The sequence below is a fragment of the Talpa occidentalis genome, unplaced genomic scaffold, assembly GCF_014898055.3.
Source record: "Talpa occidentalis isolate TD23 unplaced genomic scaffold, MPIMG_talOcc4v2.1 talOcc4.3, whole genome shotgun sequence".
Lineage (NCBI taxonomy): Eukaryota > Metazoa > Chordata > Mammalia > Eulipotyphla > Talpidae > Talpa > Talpa occidentalis.
Window position 1 is genome coordinate 144,785,781 of NW_023603184.1, and position 24,404 is coordinate 144,810,184.

The window sequence follows — 24,404 nt, forward strand, 5'->3', positions numbered from 1 at the left end:
CATTAGATGCCATTGAGAAAAGTAAACTAAGAACAGAAAGTGAGCAAACCCAACTAGAAATTATATAAAGAGAATTCCAGATGACTTAGTACCTTAGAGCAGTTGTTCTCAGTTCTGAAGTGTTCAAGAATGCCATAAACTTGTTTCGGACAGAGATGCTCTAGCTCTAATATTGGTTGCAAATTATAGCTACAAAAGGGCAATAGAACTTTGAAGTGGCACAGGCAAAGAAGGCAAAGAAAATCTCAAAGTCTAGGAGTCACTGTTAATTGTAGCTCAGGGAGGAAATGCAGCGGGTGTGCAGTTATTAGCCTGTTTCTCTGCAGAGCGGAACTGACTGTGTCCTATATAGGAGATCATTGTGGTCAGCAATGTCTTCCCTTGTGAAAGACTTAGGCTCAGACATGCTCACTAAGAGGATGCATCTCTTTTTCCCCCTTAATTTAGGTTAAGGTTGCTATCTTTTATATATACATTCAGAGCATCTACATTATGATTTCCCAAAGAATCTGTCTAGCACACCTTCAGTGTAGCTACACAGCAGAATTGTGATAGAATGACAAGCAGGAAGAATCATGCAGAAGCTTTATTCTGTCTGTGTTCCTGGCTTGTCCTGTGCAGTTGCTTGGATGACTCAATTATTTTCCACTTATCCCCTCAACCAAAATGATACTGCAAGGAGACACATTAAGAAATAGTCACAGCTGTATATCCCAGACCTCCTGGTTACTGATTCAGATTTACTTCTGGGCATCTCATTTTCTAAGGGAAGATGTTGTAGAAACACACAAGCATTTAATTTCTACTGAAATGCTCAGTCAAAATGGGATTTCTTTCTACTGATATGTTAAGAATTCCATTGTAAGCAAGGGAATTTTGTGAGCAGAAAGAGTGTCATCCTTCTTAAGCAACCATAAAACTATGAAAATCTGCATGCACATCACCAAACTTTGTGTGATGTGCTCAAGAAAGAGGAGTGAATAAAGCAGATATAATCCTCGGGTTCTTTGGGAACCTTGTATCAGAGGACAGACATGCAAAAAGCAACATGTGAAAGTAAAACACATAAATTATTAAGGAAAATAACTGTTGACAGTTGCTCTTATAAAGTGAAGACTTTCACACAGGTTGGCTAGTATTTTTCTATTTTCAAATAGTGAGAATTGTACCAGGAAACATTAATACACATACAAGGTCAGTGGTGGTAAGTAATTTTACCAAAGACCCAGAGTACATCAAAGAATATGATCTTAATTCTTCCAATTCTACATCTTGGGGTTCTTTCTGTTACAAAGCACTGTCCATACAGAATCTAAAATAAATTAAATGTTCCCAGACAGTTGTATATTGAATATCTTGGAAAGAAGATATCCCAATAATTGGAAAGCTCTATCTATCTGTTTATCTATCTATCTATTTATCTATCTATCATCTATCTACCTACCTACTTGTTCATCCATCCATCCATCCATCTGAATATTTCATGGTTCTCCAATCACAATCTTAAAAAAGCAGTACTCAATGAGAATAGAATGAAACAGCTAGATAATGAACAATGACAAACTTGTTACTCTCTTGTTTTTTTTTTTTTTTAAGATTTATTTATTTATTTATTTATTTACACAAGCACTGGGTACAGTCAGAAACACAGGAGGGTGAGAGAATTCACTAGAGCCAGAGTGGGGAACAGAACAGGCAGACTGATGAAATACACTGCTGAGAGGAGCAGCGGGCGCAGCAGGAGAGGTCTGTAGTGCCATGTGGGACCCTTGCCAGCCACCGGGGATCGAACCGCTGCGCCACCAGGGGAGGCCCTCTCTTATCTGTTTTTTATAGAAATTTTTTTAAAAGGAATTCTGAGTCTATTTGCCTCCCTGAAGATACACCTGTTACTTCAGCCTATTTAAATTGAGGGTGAAAGGCATTATTTTGGGATAAAGGGTGTGGTAGAAAGTTGGAAGCAGTGCACAGGCAGAAGGCCAGAAGAAGATGTGGGCAGTATATCCCTGCTGTATATGGAGAGGGAGAGTCTACTGTGACCCCTGAAATTTGGGTGACTCTTATTGTGTCACAATTGCTAGGAAAGCCTTCACTGGAAATAAACACCTCGGCTGAAATATTTTTGAAGACTAGAGGGCCACAGAGGGCAGTTGTATTTTGTTAGGTTGAGTAATCATGATTCTTGAAAGGAAAGTTACAAGAAAAACAAGGAACCAAATTTTAAACACTGCTACTATTTATTAAGCCACTGTTATTAGGCGGCTGCAGAATGCATAAGACTACTGTGGAAATGCCAGGGGCACAAGAGCATGCCAAGCTTAGCAAAGCTCGTTATGAGTGATATGCTTGCAAAAGGTCAGGGGCTATGCTGCAGAATGGACAACACAACCCCAGCATTGTTTTTATCCATGACTTTGAATTAAAGCAAAGCAGCAGGGAGAACAGAGTTGTGATCTAGTGGATTTAATCAGTGACTGAGTTCAGTGTTGATCACTGTTGGAACAAAGTCATATCTATTGTCCAAACTGTCTGCTAACTGCATTCTTCACTTACTTTTCTATTTTCAGAGCTGAAAGGGCTATGTGAAAATAAACTATGCTCATGTAAGATAATTGTCACTGCACTTTAGATCTTTCTTTTCCAGCATAGTCTGGAGTTAGTTAACTTAAGCAGGGGTGCGAAGAACCAGAAACAAGTTTAAGGTATGTCCTAGGACATAAGGAAGGGCAAACTGAGTTCCATTATTAATTCTACAGAATGAATATGGGACCCACAAGGAAATTCAGAGAAACACCAAAGGATTCAGAAGTCAGCAGGATTTGAATTGGCAGTGAGAAAAGTAAAGCTGTTCTGACTTAACCAGTTCTCCCAAGACATCTCATCCCTCTGATGCTTTTGGTCTCAATTCATTCTCTCACTCCAAACCTTTCCCCTGAATTTCAGAATTGAATACCCAACAATCTGCTGGATGTCTCCATCCATATGTTTTGCATCTATCTCAAATTTAACTTATTTCCATCTGATTTGATTTTCTCCGTGAATATTCAGCTCAGCTCTCGCCATTGGAATCAATACAAATTATCTAAACTAATACACCTTGGGATTTATCTTTGAATTATTTACCCCTCACCTTCATATCTGACACATTATCAAATCCTTCCAGTTTTACTCTGTAAATAAAACTGCAACCTATTCCCTTCTTTGCGTTCTTGTTATCAGTGAAAGTATTCAATGCGCCCTTATGTGTGATAAGCGAAGATACAGTGATTGAGGGGTGAAGACTGAGGGATTATTTTAAATAAAAATAATCCACAATCTTGATTTTGATTATTCCAGAAACTATTTTCAAGTAACTTTGCAATGAATTATATCTGGACTTGTCTCCCTCCTGGTGTGGCTCTCTTATAGACAGCAGTGGTCTCTCTGGAAGACAGGAGAGGAGTGGACAAACACAGCACCTGTGGTTGGGAGCTGATGATTAACCACATGTGGGATGCTTGCTGTCAAGACTTGGCATGTAGATGGTGGTCTTACTTTCAATATACTTTGCTATCTATTCCATTCTCTGATATCTCATGTAACAAGCTAGGGAAGAATATCAAGGATGTTGGCTTGATATTTTCACCCAATTTCACAGCCTCATCTGCTCAAAGCAGGAATGGGACTAGAATGAATTGCCAAGGTTCCATCCTGGGCTCGCTTCCCTCCCTGTTCTGACCACCACAGTACACACGGAGATACCAGAAGATGCCAAGGGCTTGCTACCAAAACAAGGCGAGGGGATGAAGACTGACGGGGTGAAGTCATCTATAAATGAGTGGGCATATAGTTAGGAGTCCAGTCTAGACTGTAGGACTAGACTGTCCTACAAATTTAGGCATTAACTAGGTTCTTAAACGTGATGGCAAAGCAAAACTTGTACCAGTAAAAGTTGAACAGGTAAGCTAGACTTTGTTCAAGCCTATTGCAACTGGGGAGAGAGACTGAGTTAAAGTCTGAACTCTATTGAAACAGAGGGTGAGAATCATTTCAGGAGCAGGGGGTATGGTGGCTGATGGGAGAGGGAGGCTCCTAGTCCATCTGTGTTTGTTAATTGACCTTTAGCCCTCCAAAATATACTATCTCATATCTTCATGACACCAGATAGTTTTATAACTTGAGGCAAGGTGCCCACAGAAATTAGGTTCCTTTCCTCCCACAGAAAGTAGAGTATAGGGAAGAGATCCCTTTTGATATGCACATTTAAAGAGATGGTGTCCAGGTCCTTAAGAAAGACATTCCTGCATTGTAAATTGACAAGAGACTTTAAAAGAATGTATACTTCAATGGGGCTGAAAGGAATTTAAAGGTACATGTTTTCTAAGGAAAATGCTGTAAGAAAGGTAAGTCTGGTCTTAGAGGTAGGAGGATGATCTTGGACATGAAATTAAGCTGAGAGAAATGTCTTTCCAGATTATTGGATTATAGGGTTTTCTGCCAACAAACTCTTGGTTTCTTCTCCTTCCTCATTTTTTACAAGAAACCATGTACTTCACTTCTATGTCCTCCCTAGTATTTCTAAGGACTGATTTCTTGTTTGGGAAGGCAAAGGGACTATGGCTGGTGCTAGGAGCCCAGGTCCATGGGCGCCAATTGCAATCAGGGAGAGAGACTGAGTTAATGTCTGAACTCTATTGAAACAGAGCGTGAGAAAGATTTCAGGAGCAGGGGGTACAGTGGCTGATGGGAGAGGGAGGCTCCTAGTCCTGAGTTAAAGTCTGGACTTTAACTTAGGAGAAGAGCAGTGGGACCTGCCAGGCCCCCCTCATCTGTCAGATAAGGTCTTTGATATAAAAACCTTCATTGCTTTGGGAAGACAGAGTGAGTCAAAGAACAGACTGAAGAGGAGGAATTTCAGCTTCTTGGGTGTTTTGAATGAATCAGTGGAATTGGTGGGTCCAGGAGCAGGGGGATTGTAATATTGTATTAGCCAAGACCATCTTCTCCAGGACCATGAAATTCAAATGTTCTTTAAATCTATGTGGCCCTCTGGAAGGAAATACTTCACTATTTGGCTAGAGGTAAACTTTTGTATACCAATCATAGGTGCTCTCAATTTTTACAAGAAACTCTTCAAGGGTTTGAAAAGGTTTATTGTTCATAGTCTGTAGATGATGAAAGGAAGTGACAGTCTATAAGCATTTGCTCCAGAGTGGAAAGCCATGAGTCAGTGAGAGGGGGATCCAGGATTTTCACCATCATGCTGTATTCTTAATAAAAGAGCAAGCTTTCATGTACCTTCTGTACGTATATGCTATGCTAACTGTGGAGGACATTAAAAACAAGTGAACCCATCCATAAGCTGGGCTTTCTTTTGGACAGGTGTGTGTTGTTTCAACTCTTTGATACCTTGGTTTCACCTGTCTGTCTCTTTCAAGAGCTTTCTAAAGAGTAAGCATACATCCCATTGTGCCCAATTGGGAGTCACTGCTATATTACATGGCATGACGTTATAGAAGGCTAGAAGTGAAAGGGATCTAGAAGATCCATGAAAATAGGGTATATGCCATCAGATCCAGAAGGAGATTAGGAAACAACAAGTCAGTCACGGTGCCCAGACAGTCATGGCCATTGATTTCAAATCACCACTAAACACCAAGATTCTAGGTACTGAATACATTGCTCGCCCATTTCCTCTTCTTAGAATTTGAGACTGTGTTTCCTTGAGATTTATGAATTAGGTGTATGGCAACATCATCACAGGTATTGAAGGGATCATGCATTCTAGGATAAAGAATGATCTAAAATTTACACTTAAGACAGTATCGAATATTTGTCCCTGATTTTCCATTTGTTCAGGGTGATGGATCAATCTTTCTGAAAAAGGTGGTGTGGAAAGTAGGACAGAGCTGTAAATGTGCTCTTGAATTTCTCCTTCCTGTGGACTTAAAACACTGCCTCTCACTTGTTAATGGAAGATCATAGTGTAGCTGACAGCTTTGAGTTGTTTGCTCCATTTAAATATCCAGTTGTTTTTCCCCTGAACTAACATAGTTAGAGATGAAATCTTGAGATTCTAATAGGGCTTAATAAAATGTTTTTAGATTAGGGCCTCCCCAGTGGCGCAGCGGTTGAGCGCTGGGTTGCAAAGCTGCCTGCAGCCTCTGCAGTGCCGGTTCGATCCCCCGCTGCTCCCTGGCCACGGAAGGAGGTCCCACATGGCACGTAGACCTCTCCTGCAGCCCGCTGCTCCCCTCAGCAGTGTGCTTTGGTCCTTCTGCTTGCTCTGCTCCCTGCTCTAGCTCTGGTGAATTCTCTCACCCTCCCGCGCTTCTGACTGTACCCAGTGCTTGTATAAATAAATAAATAAATCTTTAAAAAAAAATGTTTTTAGATTAGATGCAGGTTTGGCTAACATAAACTGACAGGAAATATGAATTAAAGTATTTCATTTTAGGGCCTCCCCGGTGGCGCAGCGGTTGAGCGCTGGGTTGCGAAGCTGCCCTTGGCCTCTGAGGCGCCAGTTCGATCCCCAGCTGCTTCCCGGCCACCAGAGGAGGGTCACGCATGGCGCCCAGACCTCTCCTGCCGCCCGCTGCTCCCCTCAGCAGTGTACTTCGGTCCTTCTGCCTGCTCTGTTCTCTGTTCTGGCTCTGGTGAATTCTCTCACCCTCCCGCGCTTCTGACTGTACCCAGTGCTTGTATAAACAAACAAACAAACAAATAAAGAAAGAAAGAAAACATGCCTCTATAAAAAAAAAATAATAATAATAATAAAATAAAGTACTTCATTTTAAAAAAGTTTATCTTAGATGAATTTATCACTCAAATTGTCATATAAAAATTCAGTATTGAAATAGAATTTGGGAAGAACAAGCAAAGAAGTAGGAAGAGGAAGAAGGAAAGAGAAGGAAAGGAAAAGGAAATCATACACTATAAAAATTCAAGTAATTTAGGGAATAAGAGAGGGTCCCTTTTTTAAACTTCCAGTTCTAGGTTAGATAGGTCCCACGGAGAAAATTATTTCTGTTTGCAAAAGTGATAATTTCAGTATGTCTTAAATTTAAAAGATAATCTTGTTTTTGGGCTGCCCTTGTATGTTCTAATGATATCAGTGTTTGCATAATCTGTTCTTCAGAATACGCCCCCCCCCATTTGAAATAAAGTTTGGATTTTCAATTAATGCAAGAGTAAGAAAACTGCCTGGAACCAAAAGAACTTTTGGATCACCTACCTCTGCTCCGTAGTATTGTGTGTTTTTTTAATCTAATTATTTCCTTTGCTTAATTTCCTTCTGCTTCAAAGTTTTCACCTAAGAAATAGAGCAAATTATATCCATCATCGCTAACTCAAAGGAGGGTTGTGATCAAATACTTTCATCTATGGGGTAACATGATAAAATATAAACCTGACTGTATACACACTAGTTACTAATGAGTCCAGCTTTCCTTCTATTACTACTGTATATAGTACAACGTACACATAAGAAAACACACTGGATGAGACCCTTGGATTCACACTGTTTTCATAATACCTGGTTGTGTGACTTAGCAAGTCAAATAAATATATATATATTTTTTGTGAAACAGATCACTAAAGGGACTCTACCAACACTTATACATCTAAAATAATTTTCCATTTTTCTTTTTCTTGAACTGCACTACTAGTCAGAGAACTCTTGGTTGTGGGTCTATAAAACAACTGCCAAGATAATTTTTCATCTCTCAACAGCTTGGCTTCATGATTGGAGGCATATTTTATTTTTGAGAACTGGTGTTTTAAAGGACTATTTGATATAATCCATATATTTTATTGAACATTTAAAAATAAAAAATATTCATCACCAAAACTAATTGGAGTTTTCACAGAAGTAAAGTATTATGAGTTAATAACTCAAATGACCATAAGTGACCCCAATTTTAAAAATCATGCTTCAAAATTTATCAGGTATATGAATGAAATAATATTCACAGAATATTGCCTGATTAAAATTTTAGTCATTTATATCTTTGATTTACTGAGAACTTCAGGAAAAGATTAAGCCAACATATAAAAAATATATCCTATAATTAACTTTATATATCAGTAAGACTTCTTGTTTTCTCTGTCTAGTTGTTCAACAGAATGCCATAAATTCTTTATAATTCTTAAGAGAATGATATATAATCACCAAATAAATTTTGTTAGATACTGAAAATACAGATATACACAACAGAAATCTTGATTGATCACAATTCGATTCCTCTTGATCATTGCTGTTTTCAAAAAGCTTGCACACTGTGTCCAGTCACCGATTTTTTCCCCCAAAATTTTGTGGACAAGTGGTATAACTAATATATTTCCACATACCACTTTTAAATTTTAGTTTATTTTTACATATTAATACATATGACTTGTAATAAAATATTGATAGGAAGGAAACGATTTTCTTGTATTCCAATAAAATAAAACATAAATTAACCCATCTACTGGAGTTAAATGAATATTTTTATATGAATAAGGATGTTGTTAAAATAACTGATTTGTGGAAATGTGATGTGTGTTGGTGAACAGTTAACGTTCAAAAGCTTTAATACTGGAGCTGATGTTAAATCTATATTAGCATTTTCCTAGGTTTCTAGAAGAAGCAGAGCAAAAAGCATTGCATTTGCTTTGTTCTTTATTAGATCAATTGACAGAACTGCACTAGAAAAAATTGTAAGGAATCATTGGCTAACTTATTCCTACTAGTTTAGAAAATGTCCAAGCTTTGAATAGAAACATAATCCTGATTCAGTCACAGCAATATTGATGTAGGTACAACCTCTTACAGAAAGTGTCTCTGTTGGACCCACATAATTCACTAATTCATTTTTAATCACCTTAGGCAGCAATATAATAGACTTTGCAGAACGCAATTCTACAGTTTCCGTGGCTTTCAAAATGTCTCAAGCTTATCCCTAAAAATCATCGGCGATTTTTTTTAAGTTATAAAAAAGTCTGCAGTACAGAAGGTCCTTTTCACACATCGGGGCAGAATGGAGAGAGTTACTGGAAGGTTGACCTCCTTGGGACCCGGGGGTTAGAGATTCTTCCCCCAGGGCAGTTTCCGGCCACTCATTGAAACCAGGCTGGTCCTTTCGGAAACCATTGCCACTCCACAGCCCCAGCAGGCTGCAGAGGAAGTGCCAGAGGGATGGGGCAGCTCTGTTTCCTTACCGAATAGAAATACTTCAAGTCTCTAGATGGCAGCCTTCCACGCGTTCGAAAAGCAATCTCCGCTCGCTCTGCCACCCCACCTGCGCTCCCACCCGCATCTCAGCTCCTAGGCCAGATAGTAGCGTCTGTCTGTGCGCCCCTGCCGTGGATGTTGGGCTTTGCTGCTCTCCAAGAAGGGAGTTTAAAGTGTTTATTCCAGGGCCTGGTAATCTGGGCCGAAAGCTGCCCAGATGTTCCCCGGGGGAAGGGGACGCGAGGGGTGACAAGGTGATGGACACCCAGCCCCTGGCCTGGGAGCGGGCTGTGCGGCTGCAAGGGGGGCACCTGCATTCAAGCGGCCGCAGCATCCTCTGCTCGGGGCGTGGACTCGGCGCCCCAGCACAAAAAGCGCAAAAGCCACCTGCCCACGCACAATCGGCGCTATCGCCTCGATTTACCCTGACGTTTGGGTAGGGGGAGTAGAAACATAAAAATTGCAGTTTCATAAATTCGCGAAGGACTGAGTGGGAAGGAGCACAGAACAGAAGCGAAAGGCGAGAAAGAGGGAGGAAAAGCAAACCAGGGCAAACACGTTGTTCCTACCTGGCTGCGCTTAAGGTGGCGTCCCTGACCTGCCCGCGCAGGGACCCCAGGACTGGGGTGGAGGCAGAAGAGGCGCTCAGCAGCCCGAGGTGGGCAGGGGGGAGAGGCTGACCGGCCAGCGACGCGGGGGCAGCTGAGGCCGGCGGCGCTGGGGCGGACACAAGTCTTCTCAGCCCAGGTTCTTGGTCAGGTGCAGCCCAGGTGTCGGTCAGCGAGTGGGGACCCGCTCCCGCACCTCTACCTCCCCCACCACATCGCCCACCCGACCACCACAGACACTCCCCAAGTGGAGATGCACGGGCGTGTGTGGGGAAGGGTGTGCTTTGCCCAGTCCTGCTCCCTCCTGCTTTCACCCCTGCCTTGGAACCCGTCACCCCCTGGCGCGAAACCTCCCCAGGCTGCTCCGCCGGCCGAGCAGACCTCAGCCCTTGGTCCCCAGACACCGGCAGGGACAGTCCCCCAGCCCGTGCAGCTCGGCGCGCAGGCCGCACCCCGCACCCCGGCACCGCGCCCCGAGGGAGCCGCGATTACCCCGAGACTCCCACTGCCGGGCAGGACGTCTTCCCGGGCGCGGAGTCCTCGGTCCCCCGCGGGGCAGCCGGCGTCCACCCAGGCGCCCCGGGCAGGTCCGCGAGGACCCGGGCGCCGAGCCGAGTGGAAGCTGCCTTGGGCCGGGCCAAGTGGGAAGCGGGTCTTACCTCGGCACCGACAGCAGCGAGTGGACGTCCATGGCTGGTGCGCGCGGAGAAGGGTGCGAAGCGCGGGCCGGGGCGGGCGGGCGGCGGGACCCCGAGCGCAGAGACGCGCGGATGCGGCCGCGCGCGCGGGGACGGAGGCGCACGAGCTGGGGCCGCCGCGGCGCTGGCGGAGACACGCTCCTCCCCGAAGGGAACACGCCGGATGCCGCGCCACAGGCCCCCGAGGGTCCCCTCCCTGTCGCCCCTCGGATTAGGAGAGAGGTGGGCCCAAGCGCCCGCCTTCTGCCCGGCGATGCCCGCCGCCCCGGCAGCTGCGGGTCAGTAGCCCAGGACTCCTGCTCAGCCCTCCCGCCCGGCGCCGGCGACTCGGAGGGAAATTCTCTCTCCGCGCCTCGCTCTGCGGGCCCCTCCCCGCCGGTCTCTCGCTCCAAGGCTCTCTGAACTCTGAAGTTGCTCACCCGCTTCACCCGCATCCCCGCTCCGCTCGCTCCAGGCGATGCCCGCGAGCCCGGGCGCCAGCCCCTCCTTGCCCCTAGAGTCTGAATTTATTTTTGTTTGCCTTCCTCCCTGGGGCACTTGGTCTCTCTGATCCCCCCCCCCCACACCTATTTTCTCTGTCCTTCGTTTTCCCTCCCTCATTTTCACCCTCACCTCTTCCTCTAATTGATTGTGCTTTCCTTGTGACTCCTCCTGCCTGGCCAGGAAGGCACCTGTGTGCACAGAGAGACCTCAGCGCTGACAGTGGCACCTCAAGGGCCAGCACCCAGGCCCTCAGGAAGGCTGTCAGGAAAAGCCTGCAAGTGCTCACTTCAGTGACATCAAACAAAACCAAAAACCTGACCATTGTTTTAAAAAGAAATATATTGATAGTGACAGATAACTGATAAGATAGGGTGCTTTGACTTTGATTCATTCTCATTAAAAAATTATAATATGCATACAAGAACTGGGGTACAGGCAGAGGTGCTGAGGTGAGGGGGGAGAGAGGGGGTGAGAGGATTTACCAGAGAAAGAGCAGGGAGCAGAACAGGCATATCTACCGAAATACACTGCTGAGGGGAGCAGTGGGTGAGACAGGAGAGTTCTGCTGCGCCATGTGAGTCACCTTCTTGGCTGGAGTTTGAGCTCTAACTCGTGCTGCAATAGCTGAGGATTGCTTCATAGTGCTGAAGCTTAACCCCTGTGCCACCAGGGAAGCCCCCGCATAAATAAATAAATTAAATAATAATAATAATAAATATTAAACCACTGGACTTCCACAAATGGGAAGATAAAGTACATGCACTTGACACCATTCCCCTGGTCAGTACAACCAAAAGCTCTGGAGATGACAAAGCACACTTAAGAGGATGAAAGGTGGAGAACGGTCAGACCAGCCAGGAGCTTAGGAGGAATGCTACTGTGGTGTCTCATGTATCCCAGACTTGGAGTTGAAGAAGCTGGCAACCCAGAAATATCCTTGAGACAAATATCCTTGAGAGGAGTCTCTCTGGCCACAGGACCAGGAATTTGGTAGACCAGCAACACAGAAAATTTGCAAACAGTAAAAGCTCCTCCCTGGCTCAAAAGGAGAAACCTGTGGCCCAGTCCACCTGTGCCATCAAAGCCCCTGGGGAGACCTAGTTTCTATCATTTCTGAGCTCTAGTGAGTAAGCCCCAAAACCCGAGCCATGCTGGTGTCAGAGAAGACTCAGTAGGAAGTTGTGGGTCCCTATGAGCTGGCCACTCATGGGCAACTGTGATCTATTTGTTATCTACAAATCCCAGCAGAGCATTCCTTGGCCACCTACCAAGTATAGCTCATATCGTGAGGCAGGTCCCGGGACACCCAAGCCGCTGTTGACCTGATTACGTGACTGTCTCCATGCAGGTCTCGGGATAACTCTGCCTGCGATAACATCATACTTTGCTGACACAAATGTCTCTTGACACATGGTCACAATGTCCCCTTCCCTGTCCCTTGAAAAACCTTGTCCCCCATTCCTATCCCTACCCTGGGGACCCTATTCCTCATACCACTGTTGCATGATCAACTTCTACTATTCTGTATGATTTCAATAAATGGCACGAGAACTTCTGCTCAAGGAGCAGTGTCTTGCCTTGCAAACCCGCTCTACAACTGCTGTGTCCCTCATGGCATTCCCTGTGCAAAGCAGCAACAAAGTTCCTGTCGTAAAGGGGAGTGAGGACTTTCATCTCTGCAGAGAGTAGCAGACTGCTCCCCACCCTCGGCATCAATTCAGTCAGCTCTTCCCTAGGGAGCAGCAGGAATGAGACCCTTCCCACTGCACTGGGGTAATACAGATGGATGTTGGAGAACTTTCACCACTGCCCAGAAGTAACAGGCCACATGCACCCTTCTCCCAGCCACTGGAGACCACCCAGGAAGAGAACTCAACATTCACACCACATCCAGCTCCCAGTTAGGGAGGCTTCCTGGACTAGTCACCATTCCTGCCTAGCTTTAGGGGGTCTCCTTCCCCCTCAGGTGGCAAAGTCAGACCAGAGGGGAACGCACACTCTAGGGCCACCTGGCAGGAATGAAGGAGCCTCTCCCCACTAACCCACATTGCTCTGCAGGACTGTCAAGAAAAGCCAACTAGAACTAATATTTAAATGAGACTCAGAGTCTGCTAATAAAATACCCGACATGTGCAGGCTCTAATAGAAAATGATTCATCATACCAAGAACCAGGAAGATTTCAAATCAAATGAAAACAAAAATCAGTAGATCCTAACTCTGAGATGGTGCAGATGTTAAAATTATCTGATCAAAATCTTAAAGTAACCATGATCAAAGTGCTTCAGTGAGTAATTATAAGCACACTTGGAACAAATGAAGAAATGGAAAGAAAACAAAAAAAAAAATCTTAAAGTAGAAAGCACAAAGAAACGCCAGTGGAAATTCTAGAACTGAAAATACAGTAATCAAAGTAAAATGTTAATTGATGATGTTAACATCATAATGAAGTGGGCAGAGTAGAAAAATCAGTGAACTGGAAGATCAAACAATAATAAATTATGCAATTTGAACAAAAGAGAGAAAATAGGCCAAAAAAAATCAGTCTTAGTAATAATGTGTGAAGAAAAATGACTGAGCATTTCCAAATTTGGCAAAAGACATTAATTAACTCTAGATTCAAGAGCTAAGCAAAATTCAAATATGTTGAACACAAATAAATTCACACAAAGACATATCATAGTCAAACTTCTGAAAATTAAATGGAAAGACAAAATTTCAAACACGATTGTAGACAAATACCAACTTTCCCATAAAAAAAGAAAAAAAAAACAAAAACAGTTTAATTAACGATGGATTTCCCACCAGAAGCCACAGGCTAGATGTGACACATTTTTTTAAGTTCTGAGGAAAAGAACTATCAACACAGAATCCTACATCCAGCAAAATATTCTTCAGACACATTAGTCTCTAAAGCACTGGCTACAAGTAGTAGCTGACAGCATTTTTCAAATGATGAAACATTACTTAAATGTCAGGCATTAATAATTATTATCCCTTATACCACATGGAGTTTAGCTTCAAGTTCCTGTGCAGCCTACACTTCAAACTGGTTCTCCGGCACACACTCCTCTCCCCACTTGCTTGTTCCTAACTGCTTCCTCAGGAGCCACCATTAGAAGCAGTAGAGCTAGCTGGAGACTCTCAGGTCCAGGGCTTAGGTTGACCCTGAATGGGAATCCTCACCTGATTTCACACAAACCTTTCTGCATCTGACTATCCTGGTGTAAGGAGGCATTGAGGACCTGTAGGTTGCACTGAGTGTTGCAGAAGCATTGCTCAGGCGTCAGACACCCCTGGAACAGACATTTAACTAGAGAGAATTTACAGGTAATGAATAAGCACATAAAATAATCTATTAGCCAAGAGCAAATTAAAGATGCAGAGACATTTCACTATATATCTATTAAAATGACTAAAATAAAAAGTAATGACAAGACCAAGAGCTGCAGAAGATGCAAAGAAAACAAGTCCCTCTTCATTTATCCCTTGCAAGTAGGGAGGTAAAATGTGAAAATCATTGGAAATCATTTGGCAGTTTCTTAAGAAGCTAAACACTTAGAGCCATGTAACCCAGCATTTTTGTTGCTGAGTATTAATCTCAGAGAAACTTAGACATGTGTTTACATACCATCCCTTATTTGGATATTTATTTATAGCAGCTTTATTTATAACAATCAAAAACTACAAATGACACAAATGTTTTTCAATATTTGAATGATAAATTGCCTTCTCTATGCCATGGAATACTACTCAGCAATAAAAAAGAACAAGCTATCAATGTAAGCACCAACCTGGATGCATTTCTAGAGAATTATGTTGAGTGAAAAAACAAGCCCAATGTTTATATTCTTATGAGATTGTATATATGACAAACTTGAAAAAACAAAATTACAGGTGGAGAACAGATCAATAGTTGCCAGAATTTAAAGAAGGGAGAAAGGCAGGAAGGAAATGGGTATGGATGTAACGTGACAACACGAGATGCCTTGGTGGTTATGGAAATAATGAGCATCTGGACTGTGTTAAAGATAATACTCTGCCTGTGACATTGTGCTGTAGATTTTGCAACATGTGACCTTTGGTGTAAACTAGGTAAAGGAAATACATAGTCACACTTTTTTCTTTCTTAAAATTGCATGTGGAACTATAAATGCATCAAAAAAATTTTAATTAAAATAAAAAGATTTATTTTAATAGTATCTGCAGTTACAGTACATGGAATAAATCATACTGAGTATATAGAGAAATTCCAACCTCTTCTAGATTATGCTGTGTCTACTGAAAAAGAGAATGACTGATTTATAAATATCACAAAAAAATGGAAATTTAAAAATGTATGGGGTGGAGTAGTGGGGCGGGGGGTGGGGGCGGGGAGAGAGAGAAAGAGAGAGAAAGTACAAAGCCCATAACTTTAGGTAATGAATCATTCCCAAATATTTTAAATGCTCTCAATAAATCATGCATAAAATAATTTTGAAATACTTCATTAGAACAGATTTCTGAAAGAACAAATCTATTTTAACTTGAACTTAGATAAACAGGACACATCAGCAGGGCAGAGGGCAGGGTGAAGTGTCTGAGCTCCACCCGTGCCTGTGTGCACTGATTTTACCTGCACATCATCTTGATATGTTTTTCTGACCTAGGATTTTTGTAGTCTGGGATTTTTGTGGTCAGTTTTCTATTACTGCTCTAACAAAGAATCACACATTTAGTGGCTTAAAACAAAAATTCATTATTATCTTACAGTTCTGGAAGCCAGAAGTGAGGCTTGGGTCTCATCAGGCTAAAATCCAGGGACTGGCAGTCTTTGTTCCTCTCTGAAGCCCCTAGGAGACAATCCACTTCCTGCTCATCTTGTTGGTGGAGTTCAATTCCGCCAATTGTGGTCATAGGGTCTTTTGTTTCTTTCTGTCTATAAACTCAAGAGATTCCTGATTCCAGGAGCAGCCACATTGCTCTCAAGAGTGGCATCTCCCACCATCAGCAAAGCCAGTAGGAGCGGATCAAATCCATCTCCCATGCCATCTCTCTGACTCACTCTTGTGCCCTGGTCTTCCATTTGTAAGGACATACATGATTAAGATAGGTCATCCGGATAATCCAGGATAATCTCAACTCAGAATGTTAACTTAATCACATCTGTGAGGTCCTTGTGACTGTATAAGGCAACATATGCACAGGATTTTGGGGACTGGCATGAACTCCTTTGGGGAGCTGCTGTTCTGTTTACCACAATCAGTTCTTTTGGTGAACTCGACTGGAGGGTAGGGTAATGCATCTCCAGTAGAGCGGCATAGCAGAATATTTGCTCCCTAGTCTCAACCCAGTACCAGAATGTTTTCTAAGATATCTCTGGTCTTACCCCTCCCTGACATGGAGATTTTGAAGAATTGTGCTTGGGACTCCATTTATACCGCTCTTTCAACACACGTCCACTGGGCTTGCCTCATTGTCCAGGTACTGCTGGAGGGAGTGCACACTCATGATTCCATTTGCTCCCATAAGTTTATATTTTGAAAGAGGGAGAAGACTAAATGAAATACTTACAGATGGTGATGCTCAGTGTCAAGTACATGCAAGAAAGTAAATTTGAACATTTAGACTCATACCAAAGCAGATTATTGAAATATTCCTCAACCAGTCCCAATGTGGCAATGAACTTAGTGAATCAGGAAATGCAAATAAAATGAGAATATATTTTCTCTATTAGCTTGGCTTTCCCTCTTGTCTATGTGGGAATGAACATTACAGCTTACCACTCTCTTTCATGTTCAGGTTGAGCACAAAGAGACAGATTGTATACAGGTTGAGCTGGCAAAGTCAGCTCTGTGAAGTAAGCACCATAATCTTCTCCACTCTCTTCTCCCCATCTTCTATGAGTCTCATCATGTCCTCATGAATATCTCTAATGATCAGACCCATCACTGACTAATATTGAGGTTCTTCCCCCAGGATATGTAAAAGGCATGATATATATCATATGTATGATATATTTCATTATATATTATATACACTACCCTATATATTATATATTTTATATCATATATATTTATATTACATATAGTGTGTGTGTGTGTGTGTGTGTGTGTGTTTCCCCATTCAGGATCAAGGAAAATATTTCTGCACCCAAAGTCCTAAAATGCCGTTATGACTGAGACTTGGAGCTTTAATTTATAAAACAAAGTAGAACGTTCTTATGTTTTTGCAATTGCAGTTATCATTGCGCTTGTCAAAAAAATAAGCAATGACATTCCAAAAAATTTAATTGGGGATATTTACAACTTTTTCTACATTATGTTAAGCTGTTGAGAAATTTGTATTTACAAAAGTAAGTGGAGACTATGATATCATGGAACCCTTCAAAACATTCATTTGACTTGAGAATTTTCTGTATAGTTTCTCAGCTTTGTCAGAGTTGTCGTTTCTGCTGCCTGTGACACTATTCTCCAAAATGTTGGCTTCTCCCTCTGGATTATGAAAGCAGAAACAGGGAGGTGGAGGAAGAGCATATGGTTCTGGAAGGCAGCCATCAGAATGTGGGCTCCTGAGGGCGTGGGAGGGCGCCAGGTGCTGTTCTTTTATGTGGTCTCAAAACATAGTCAGAAATCAGTTAATTTGGTTCAGATTTCTGCAACAAGTCTGAGGAGCTAGAATGCGAGGTTCCAGATCCAACATTCAATGACAGTCATGAACTGTGAAGGGCTACAGGTCCCGCAGAGTTGCTAAGAGCACATGGAAGGGCCTGCGCTCCACCTGGGTTGGCAAAAGCAGGTGACCTGCTTATTTCTAAGGACACAGACATAGGCGGGGAGTGAAGAATGCGATGCTCATCAGTTTTAGGAATTTGGAAATGTGCTTAGAGACAGCAGCAACATAAGAAGACACTCCCAGGAGCCCAGCTGTGGTCACCCTTGTCTGTGTAGCCCCTTAGTGTCACTCCCTGTGCCTGTGCCTGCAGCAGTATTGGGATTTTGACCAATGTGAAGACAACTTGATGTGACCTACACTCAGATTTAACAGCAGACACCTGGACACCCAATAAACAGCCATGAAAACTGCACTTGAATGAGGGTGACCCATCATCTTTGCATCCATCCATCTCAATCTGGTTCCATAGCAATGTCTATGACCCCCCAATTCTATTTCCAGGAGAATCTCTGGAGATGCTGTTCAGAGATCAGCATTCTTAGGGCTTTCAGAGGTAATTCTAACCTGCAAAGTCTACACTTGATTTTTGCAAATACCGTATTTTACAGGAGAGAAAACAGACCCAGGGAGAAGATAACCTGTTTAAGATGTTACAGTGTGTTAGATGGAGAGTAGAACCAGGAAAGCGAGTGTACCCAGTCTTGTGATTGAAGTAGGCCCTATGTCTGAGGAGGTGAAGTGGCCCAGCCCCTCTGATTTATAAATAGTGTAGGGAACCAACATCACAATTAAAAAAAAAATTCAATTAAAGAGGAATGTCAGGTCCTGTAGTGAAAATAAAAATTTGCTTTTAACAGATAATTAAAAGATTCTTTAAAGATCCGTAGAGTTCCCAGCAAACCATATAGACTTTAATAACTTTTAATTGTTTCTTTGTTATACAAATATTTATGAAGCCCTATTAAATAGCAGGCTCATTTTAGGCACTAGGTTTATATCAGTAAATAAAACATGCAGAAACTCTCGCTCTCCTGTTTGCATTCCAGTAAGAGGACACAGATAAATAAAACACATATAGAAATAAATAAATGTATTACAATTTATTCATTTACTCACTGAAGAACAACATTTGGTTTGTTTCCAACTTTTTCACAATTAAGAGTTCTGCTGTTAAAAAGCAGAATGTTTTCATCTCTCTAGGGTGAATACCTAACAGTGGGGTTTCTGCTTTCTTGGTGAGTATGTGTTTAGCTTTATAAGAAGTGTCCTATTTTTCAGAGTGACCACGCAATTTTGCATCCTACCAGAAATGTATGAGTTTCATTTGCCAATATTCTCATCAATATTGTGTCAGTTTTACATTATTTTAGCCACTCCAGCAAGTGTGTGGTGCCTTAAAATTTGGTTTTGATTGGCATTTAACTAATGAAATGTTAAACATCATCCCTGCATTTCTTTCCCATCTATACATCTTTGGTGAAATAAATGTCTGCTCAAGTCTTTTGCTCATTCTGTTTTTGTTTTTGTTTACTTTTTTATTTGGATATTGTTAAGTTTATATAAACATACATATCCATTCTTGATATAACACTTTGTCAGATATATGGTTGATGAATAGTTTCTCTAATTTTCTAAGCTGCCCTTTCATTCTCTATGCAGAGATATTCACAGACAGAGATTTTTCATTATGATGAAGACTAATTGAAAATTATCTTCTTTGATGAACCATAATTTGAAGTCATATTTAAGAGTTTTTTCCCTATCTTAACTTTTTTTCCCTAAAATATTATATAACTTTATATCTAAATCCACATGCTATTTGGAGTTAATTTTAACTTTTGCACAATTTTATTAAATTTTCCTATGTATTTGCCATACCCAAACACAATATGTTAGAAAGTATACCCTTTCTCCACTGAATTGAGTTTGTATCTTGATCAACAAACCATAGTTTTGGATGTGTATTTCAGGATTTTCTATTATGCTCCATTGACCCCTGTGCTTATCCTTTGTTAGTCCTATACAATTTTTATTATTGTCACTTCATAAGTCTGAAGGTAAGTTAGTGTTAGTCCTCCCTCTTTGCTTACCTTTATCAAAAGTGTTTCAGTTATTCCAGCTCCTTTACTCATCATGCAATTTTTAGAACTAACTTTTTGATATTGTATTAATTGAGTCAGATTGCTGTAACAAAATACAAAAAACTGGATGGTGTTTGTCAGAGATCTGGAGATCAGAAAGTTCGAGATCAAGGATCAAAGTGCCAGCTGATGATGTGTGTCCTCACTTGGGGACAGCATGGGAGGGGGGAGAGAGAGAGAGAAAGAGAGCAGAGTCTGCACAGTGGTTTGAACCCCCTGTGGTGTGTAAAATAATTTATGAGCTGACAAATGCATAATGGCTACAACTTATCATGGTTTTGATTATTTTTATTGTTGACAACTTGCAATAGTGGGACTTTATTTCAAAAATTTAAAAGATATTGGCCATTAGTACTAATGGACATTTTCATGGAGGCATTTATTCAGGAGAGGCTTGTAGATTGCCAGTTACAAGCAAACCAGCACTTGTAGGAGGGAACTTACAGCGTCTTTCATAATCTGACTTTTTTCCCAAAAGAGACTTTGCTTAGAGCCTGGAAAGTACTTTAGATTTTTTTTTTACATCTTTTAAATACAAATAATTCTTGCTGTGTTTCAATTAGAATAAGGCTCAAAAATAGCTAGTTTGGTTCTTAGATTTTCCAAATGGGAAAAATGGCAGAGACAAGGGTAACTTTTCAAAGCTTTCATAGGTAGATGGTATCAGAATAAGGCTAAAACTTTACCAAAAATGTTTTTACCAATTCTGATAGGCATAATAATGACCCCTTCCCCCTAGACTGACATGACCTAATTCCTGGAAACTATGAATATGTCAGGTTATATAGCATAGGAAAATTAAGGCTGCAGATCAAAATAAGTCTTCTAATTATCTAACCTTGAGGTGGGAAATTATTCTGGATTATCCCAGTGGGTCCAATGTAATCAGCTGGATCCTTATATGGAGAAGAGGATGCAGAAGGAGAGAGAGTCAGATACAGACTTGAAGTTGTGAAAATGCTGGTTTTGAAGATGGAAGAAGGTGCCCTCAGCCAAGAAATCAGATCCCTCTAGAATCTAGCAAAGACAAACAAATAGATCCTCCCCTCAAGTCCCCGGGGAACACAACTCTGCCAACACCTTGATTTTAGCCCAATGAGACATACCCTGAATTATAACATAATAAATTTGTGTTTTATTACTATGCTAGTAGGAATATGATGTACAAATAAATCATAATATTGCCTGAAACTTTTCAGATTCAGGAACATTAATGTGTTTACAGTTTCTCATAACCTGGTAAACTGGATGTACTTTTTTCTTAGCTATAATGATCAGGACAGGTTTTCAGAAATGATTTTCAGATGTCCGTTCAACTGTGTTTACATGACAGCAGAAGAAAACAACCTATAAAAATAAATAAATTAAATACTGTAAAAAATTACTGATAGATTGAGTGAGCAAATATGTATTTGCAGTATATTCTCATGAAAAAAGTATCATACAGAGGGTGAAAAACTAAACTTCTTGGCATCATAGAACATGGGCCGGAAGATGGAACAAATACAATGCACAACTGAAATACACTGGGGAACAGGCAAGAGTTGGCTACTGTAGAGTCACTGGCTGAATAAATCCACCTACTGATGGCTCACAGATTATCCTAAGGTCAAATGAAGTGGGTTCATTTGCAAAGAAGGAGCAATTTGGCATAAACATGAGAATGGAGTGATCAGGTATCATTAAAAATCCTATCATCTGTATCGCAAGCATATTAGCTTCCTATTGCTGCCATAACCAATTGCCAACAACTTAATGGTTTAAAGCAGCACAATGACTCATTCAATTTTGAAGTTTAGAAGTCTGAGAAGAACCTCATGAGACTAAAATCATGGTGTTAACATAATTGTTTATTTATTCATTTATTTTTGGCGAATCTTCAGAGAATTTGAATCTATTTCTTGCCTTGTCCAGACTAGAGGCTGCCAGCATTCCTTGGCTCATGCCTATGTAACTCTCGTCTTTGCTTCTGTTGTCCCGCAGACTTCTTCCTCTTTTGACCTTCTTGCCTTTGTCTCGTAAGAACCCTGTGACGACATTTTGAGTCCACCCAATTATTGTCCCATCTCAAGTTCTTTATTTTAATCACACCTGCAAAGTCCTTTTGCCAGATAAGGTAGCAAATTCACAGGTTCCGAGAATTAGGATGACAACATCTTTTGAGGGCCATTATTCAGCATAACATGGGGAATTATTTGTCTAGTTTTATTTTCTATAGCTAGAAGTTCTAGATATTCTGTGTTCATGGATTGAAAGAAATATTGTTAAATCATCCATACTACCAAGCTTAAGAAAACAAGACACTAACATGAAAAGCTCTGTGCACTCCCATGTTCATTGCAGCATTATTGAAATAGTCAAGAGACAGAATTAACCCAAGGTTCAATCAATGGATGCATGGCTAAAGAGGAGACACAAGTAATGGGATACTACTTGGGATCATTTTCAGAGACTTTAGTCTGTGTGTCTCTGTGTGTGAGATGGTGTTTGCATGTTTGCATGGTGTTCCTCTTACTGGTAGGGAATCTTACTTCTCATAGCCAGTGCCTTGCCAGTTTCAGTATCTTTATATCATCTGTAATGGCATGGAGAAGCTTTGCTGAGAATGACTCAACCCACATTCAGAAATGAGAGCTAGAAGGTGGAGGGAGTTGATGATTCTTTTCTCTGTCAAACTAAGGAAGGAGAAAGAAAATAATGTGTGAGTAAAAGTTGCAAACTGAAGTTTTTTAAGACAGAAAACTAACAACTAGGTTATCTTTTAGGTATTGATCACATGCCATTTTAGCTTTGAAGGGGAACATGCAGGATGTTGATGGATAGTTGCAAATAAAGGAGATGACTTTTGGTAAAACCTGAAAGCCTTTTATATTTAGGATTATGATTTTCTTTTCTTTGAAGGCATTTGTGAGTCTACTAGAAAATGAAATCAGCTAAAACACCATTGGAAGGATTTGAGTTGCTTATTTTCTATAGTTTTATTTTAAATAGTATAAAGATTAGGAGTAATCCTTCTGCTGTTAATAGTTGAAGGAGCCTGTGCTCTCATGAAAAGAATAGGGAATGGATTTTTAAATTTCTTATCTATTGCCAAAACAACTGATTTGATAAATCTTGGTAGTTTCTCCAACTCAATTCCATTACCTCGGGATACAGAAAATGGTGAGAGAAAATAAAACTTAAGAAAATGAAACTGAAAAAGAAGACTTCCTCTGGAGGAATTCAAACTGAATTGAACAAAACCCAAAATGATAACAGCAGTAGAAACAGCAATATGTAAAGAGTTTCAACAACAAGTGATGGAAAAGATGCAGCATTGTGGGAATGTAAACTGGTGTAGCCACTTTGGAAAGCATCTGGCTTTACCTTAAAAAGCTAAAAATGAAAATGCCAGCAATCTCCCAGCAATCTCACTGTTTGGCATCTGTTCAAAGAACATGAAACCATCAACATCAAAAATTATATATTCTACAATGTTTATTTAAACATTGTTTACAACAGCCAGGACATGGAAATAACCTGTGTGTGCACTGGTAGAGGAAAGGCTCAAGAAGGTGTGGTATGGCCACACAGTGGACTACTACTCAGCCATAAAGAAAAACAAAATGTTCCCATTTACATAAAATGGAAGGAGATTGAGGGCATTGTAGGTAATGAAACAAGCCAGAATGACAAAGACAAATATTGGATGTGTTCATAACAGGTAATTTGACAAAGCAAAATGACAAAGAAAATACTTATACTAACTAGTGGATGCTAATAAACAAAGAGACTTCTGAGGTGAAGAGTGGAGGGGGAAGGGAGAAAGCCAAAGGGGCATGCAAGATGGTGCTGGGGAAATCATACATAGAATTGCAAAGGAACTCAATAAACAAAAGAGAAAAAGTAGCCTATGCTTCTGAGAATGAAGATGGCAAAAATAGTTTTAATGCAGGAATTCAAATAATAAATAAATCTCTTGAACAAAATTTCAAAATCAAATGGAGTAGAATGAAAGAAATCTTCCTTGCGGCTATACATATAAATACAAGAGAATATACTAAATTATGGAAACAATAAATGTGAGTGTTGTGCCCAAGATCAGCAGACTTGGCAAGCATAGCCTCCAAGAACCCAAAGACAGCCAATGCAAACACAAAAGGGAGTTTATTACAGACTGGAGTCCAGGCTCACGGCACCTACCAACGCAGCGGCAGATATCAAGAGCCCAGAACAAAGGAAGCAGGGGTTTTTTATAGGGTTAAATCATGCTGGCAGTTACTCATTGGCTACAAGGATGCATTTTTCAACTTTGCCCAGCTATAATTCTAAGCTGACTGGCCCGGCCGAGATGCAGCTCCTATTAGGGCAAGTTCGCCCTCATTGGTGACCGGAGGGTGAGGGTGGAGTGAGGGTTGAAACTGTTGAAACTATCTCTGGAATACAGTCGTCATTCCCGGGACAGCAAAACCTAAAATTCTAAAATGGAAGTTACGCACAAAATGACAAAGCAATGGCTAAGAATACTTATGCCTTGTTCCACAGTGAGGACATCTCTAAAGTCTGTAATAGAAAAGTGGTTACATTTCTCGGGCCTAGATGTTGGGATTAAATAATTGAGACTTTGCTTTCCTGCCCATGTTCCAATTAGCT

General features: G+C 41.2%; 1 protein-coding gene across 1 annotated transcript in view; it reads right to left on the reverse strand.

The window, feature by feature from the left end:
* The window catches only part of SPHKAP (SPHK1 interactor, AKAP domain containing), a 108,754-nt gene extending 99,479 nt beyond the window's left edge, over positions 1 to 9,275 (reverse strand). Inside the window, 2 exon segments of the mRNA XM_037522149.2 lie at positions 7,214 to 7,245; positions 9,270 to 9,275. Coding sequence (XP_037378046.2) covers positions 7,214 to 7,245; positions 9,270 to 9,275 — 38 coding nt within the window.
* Positions 9,276 to 24,404: the final 15,129 nt, after the last annotated feature.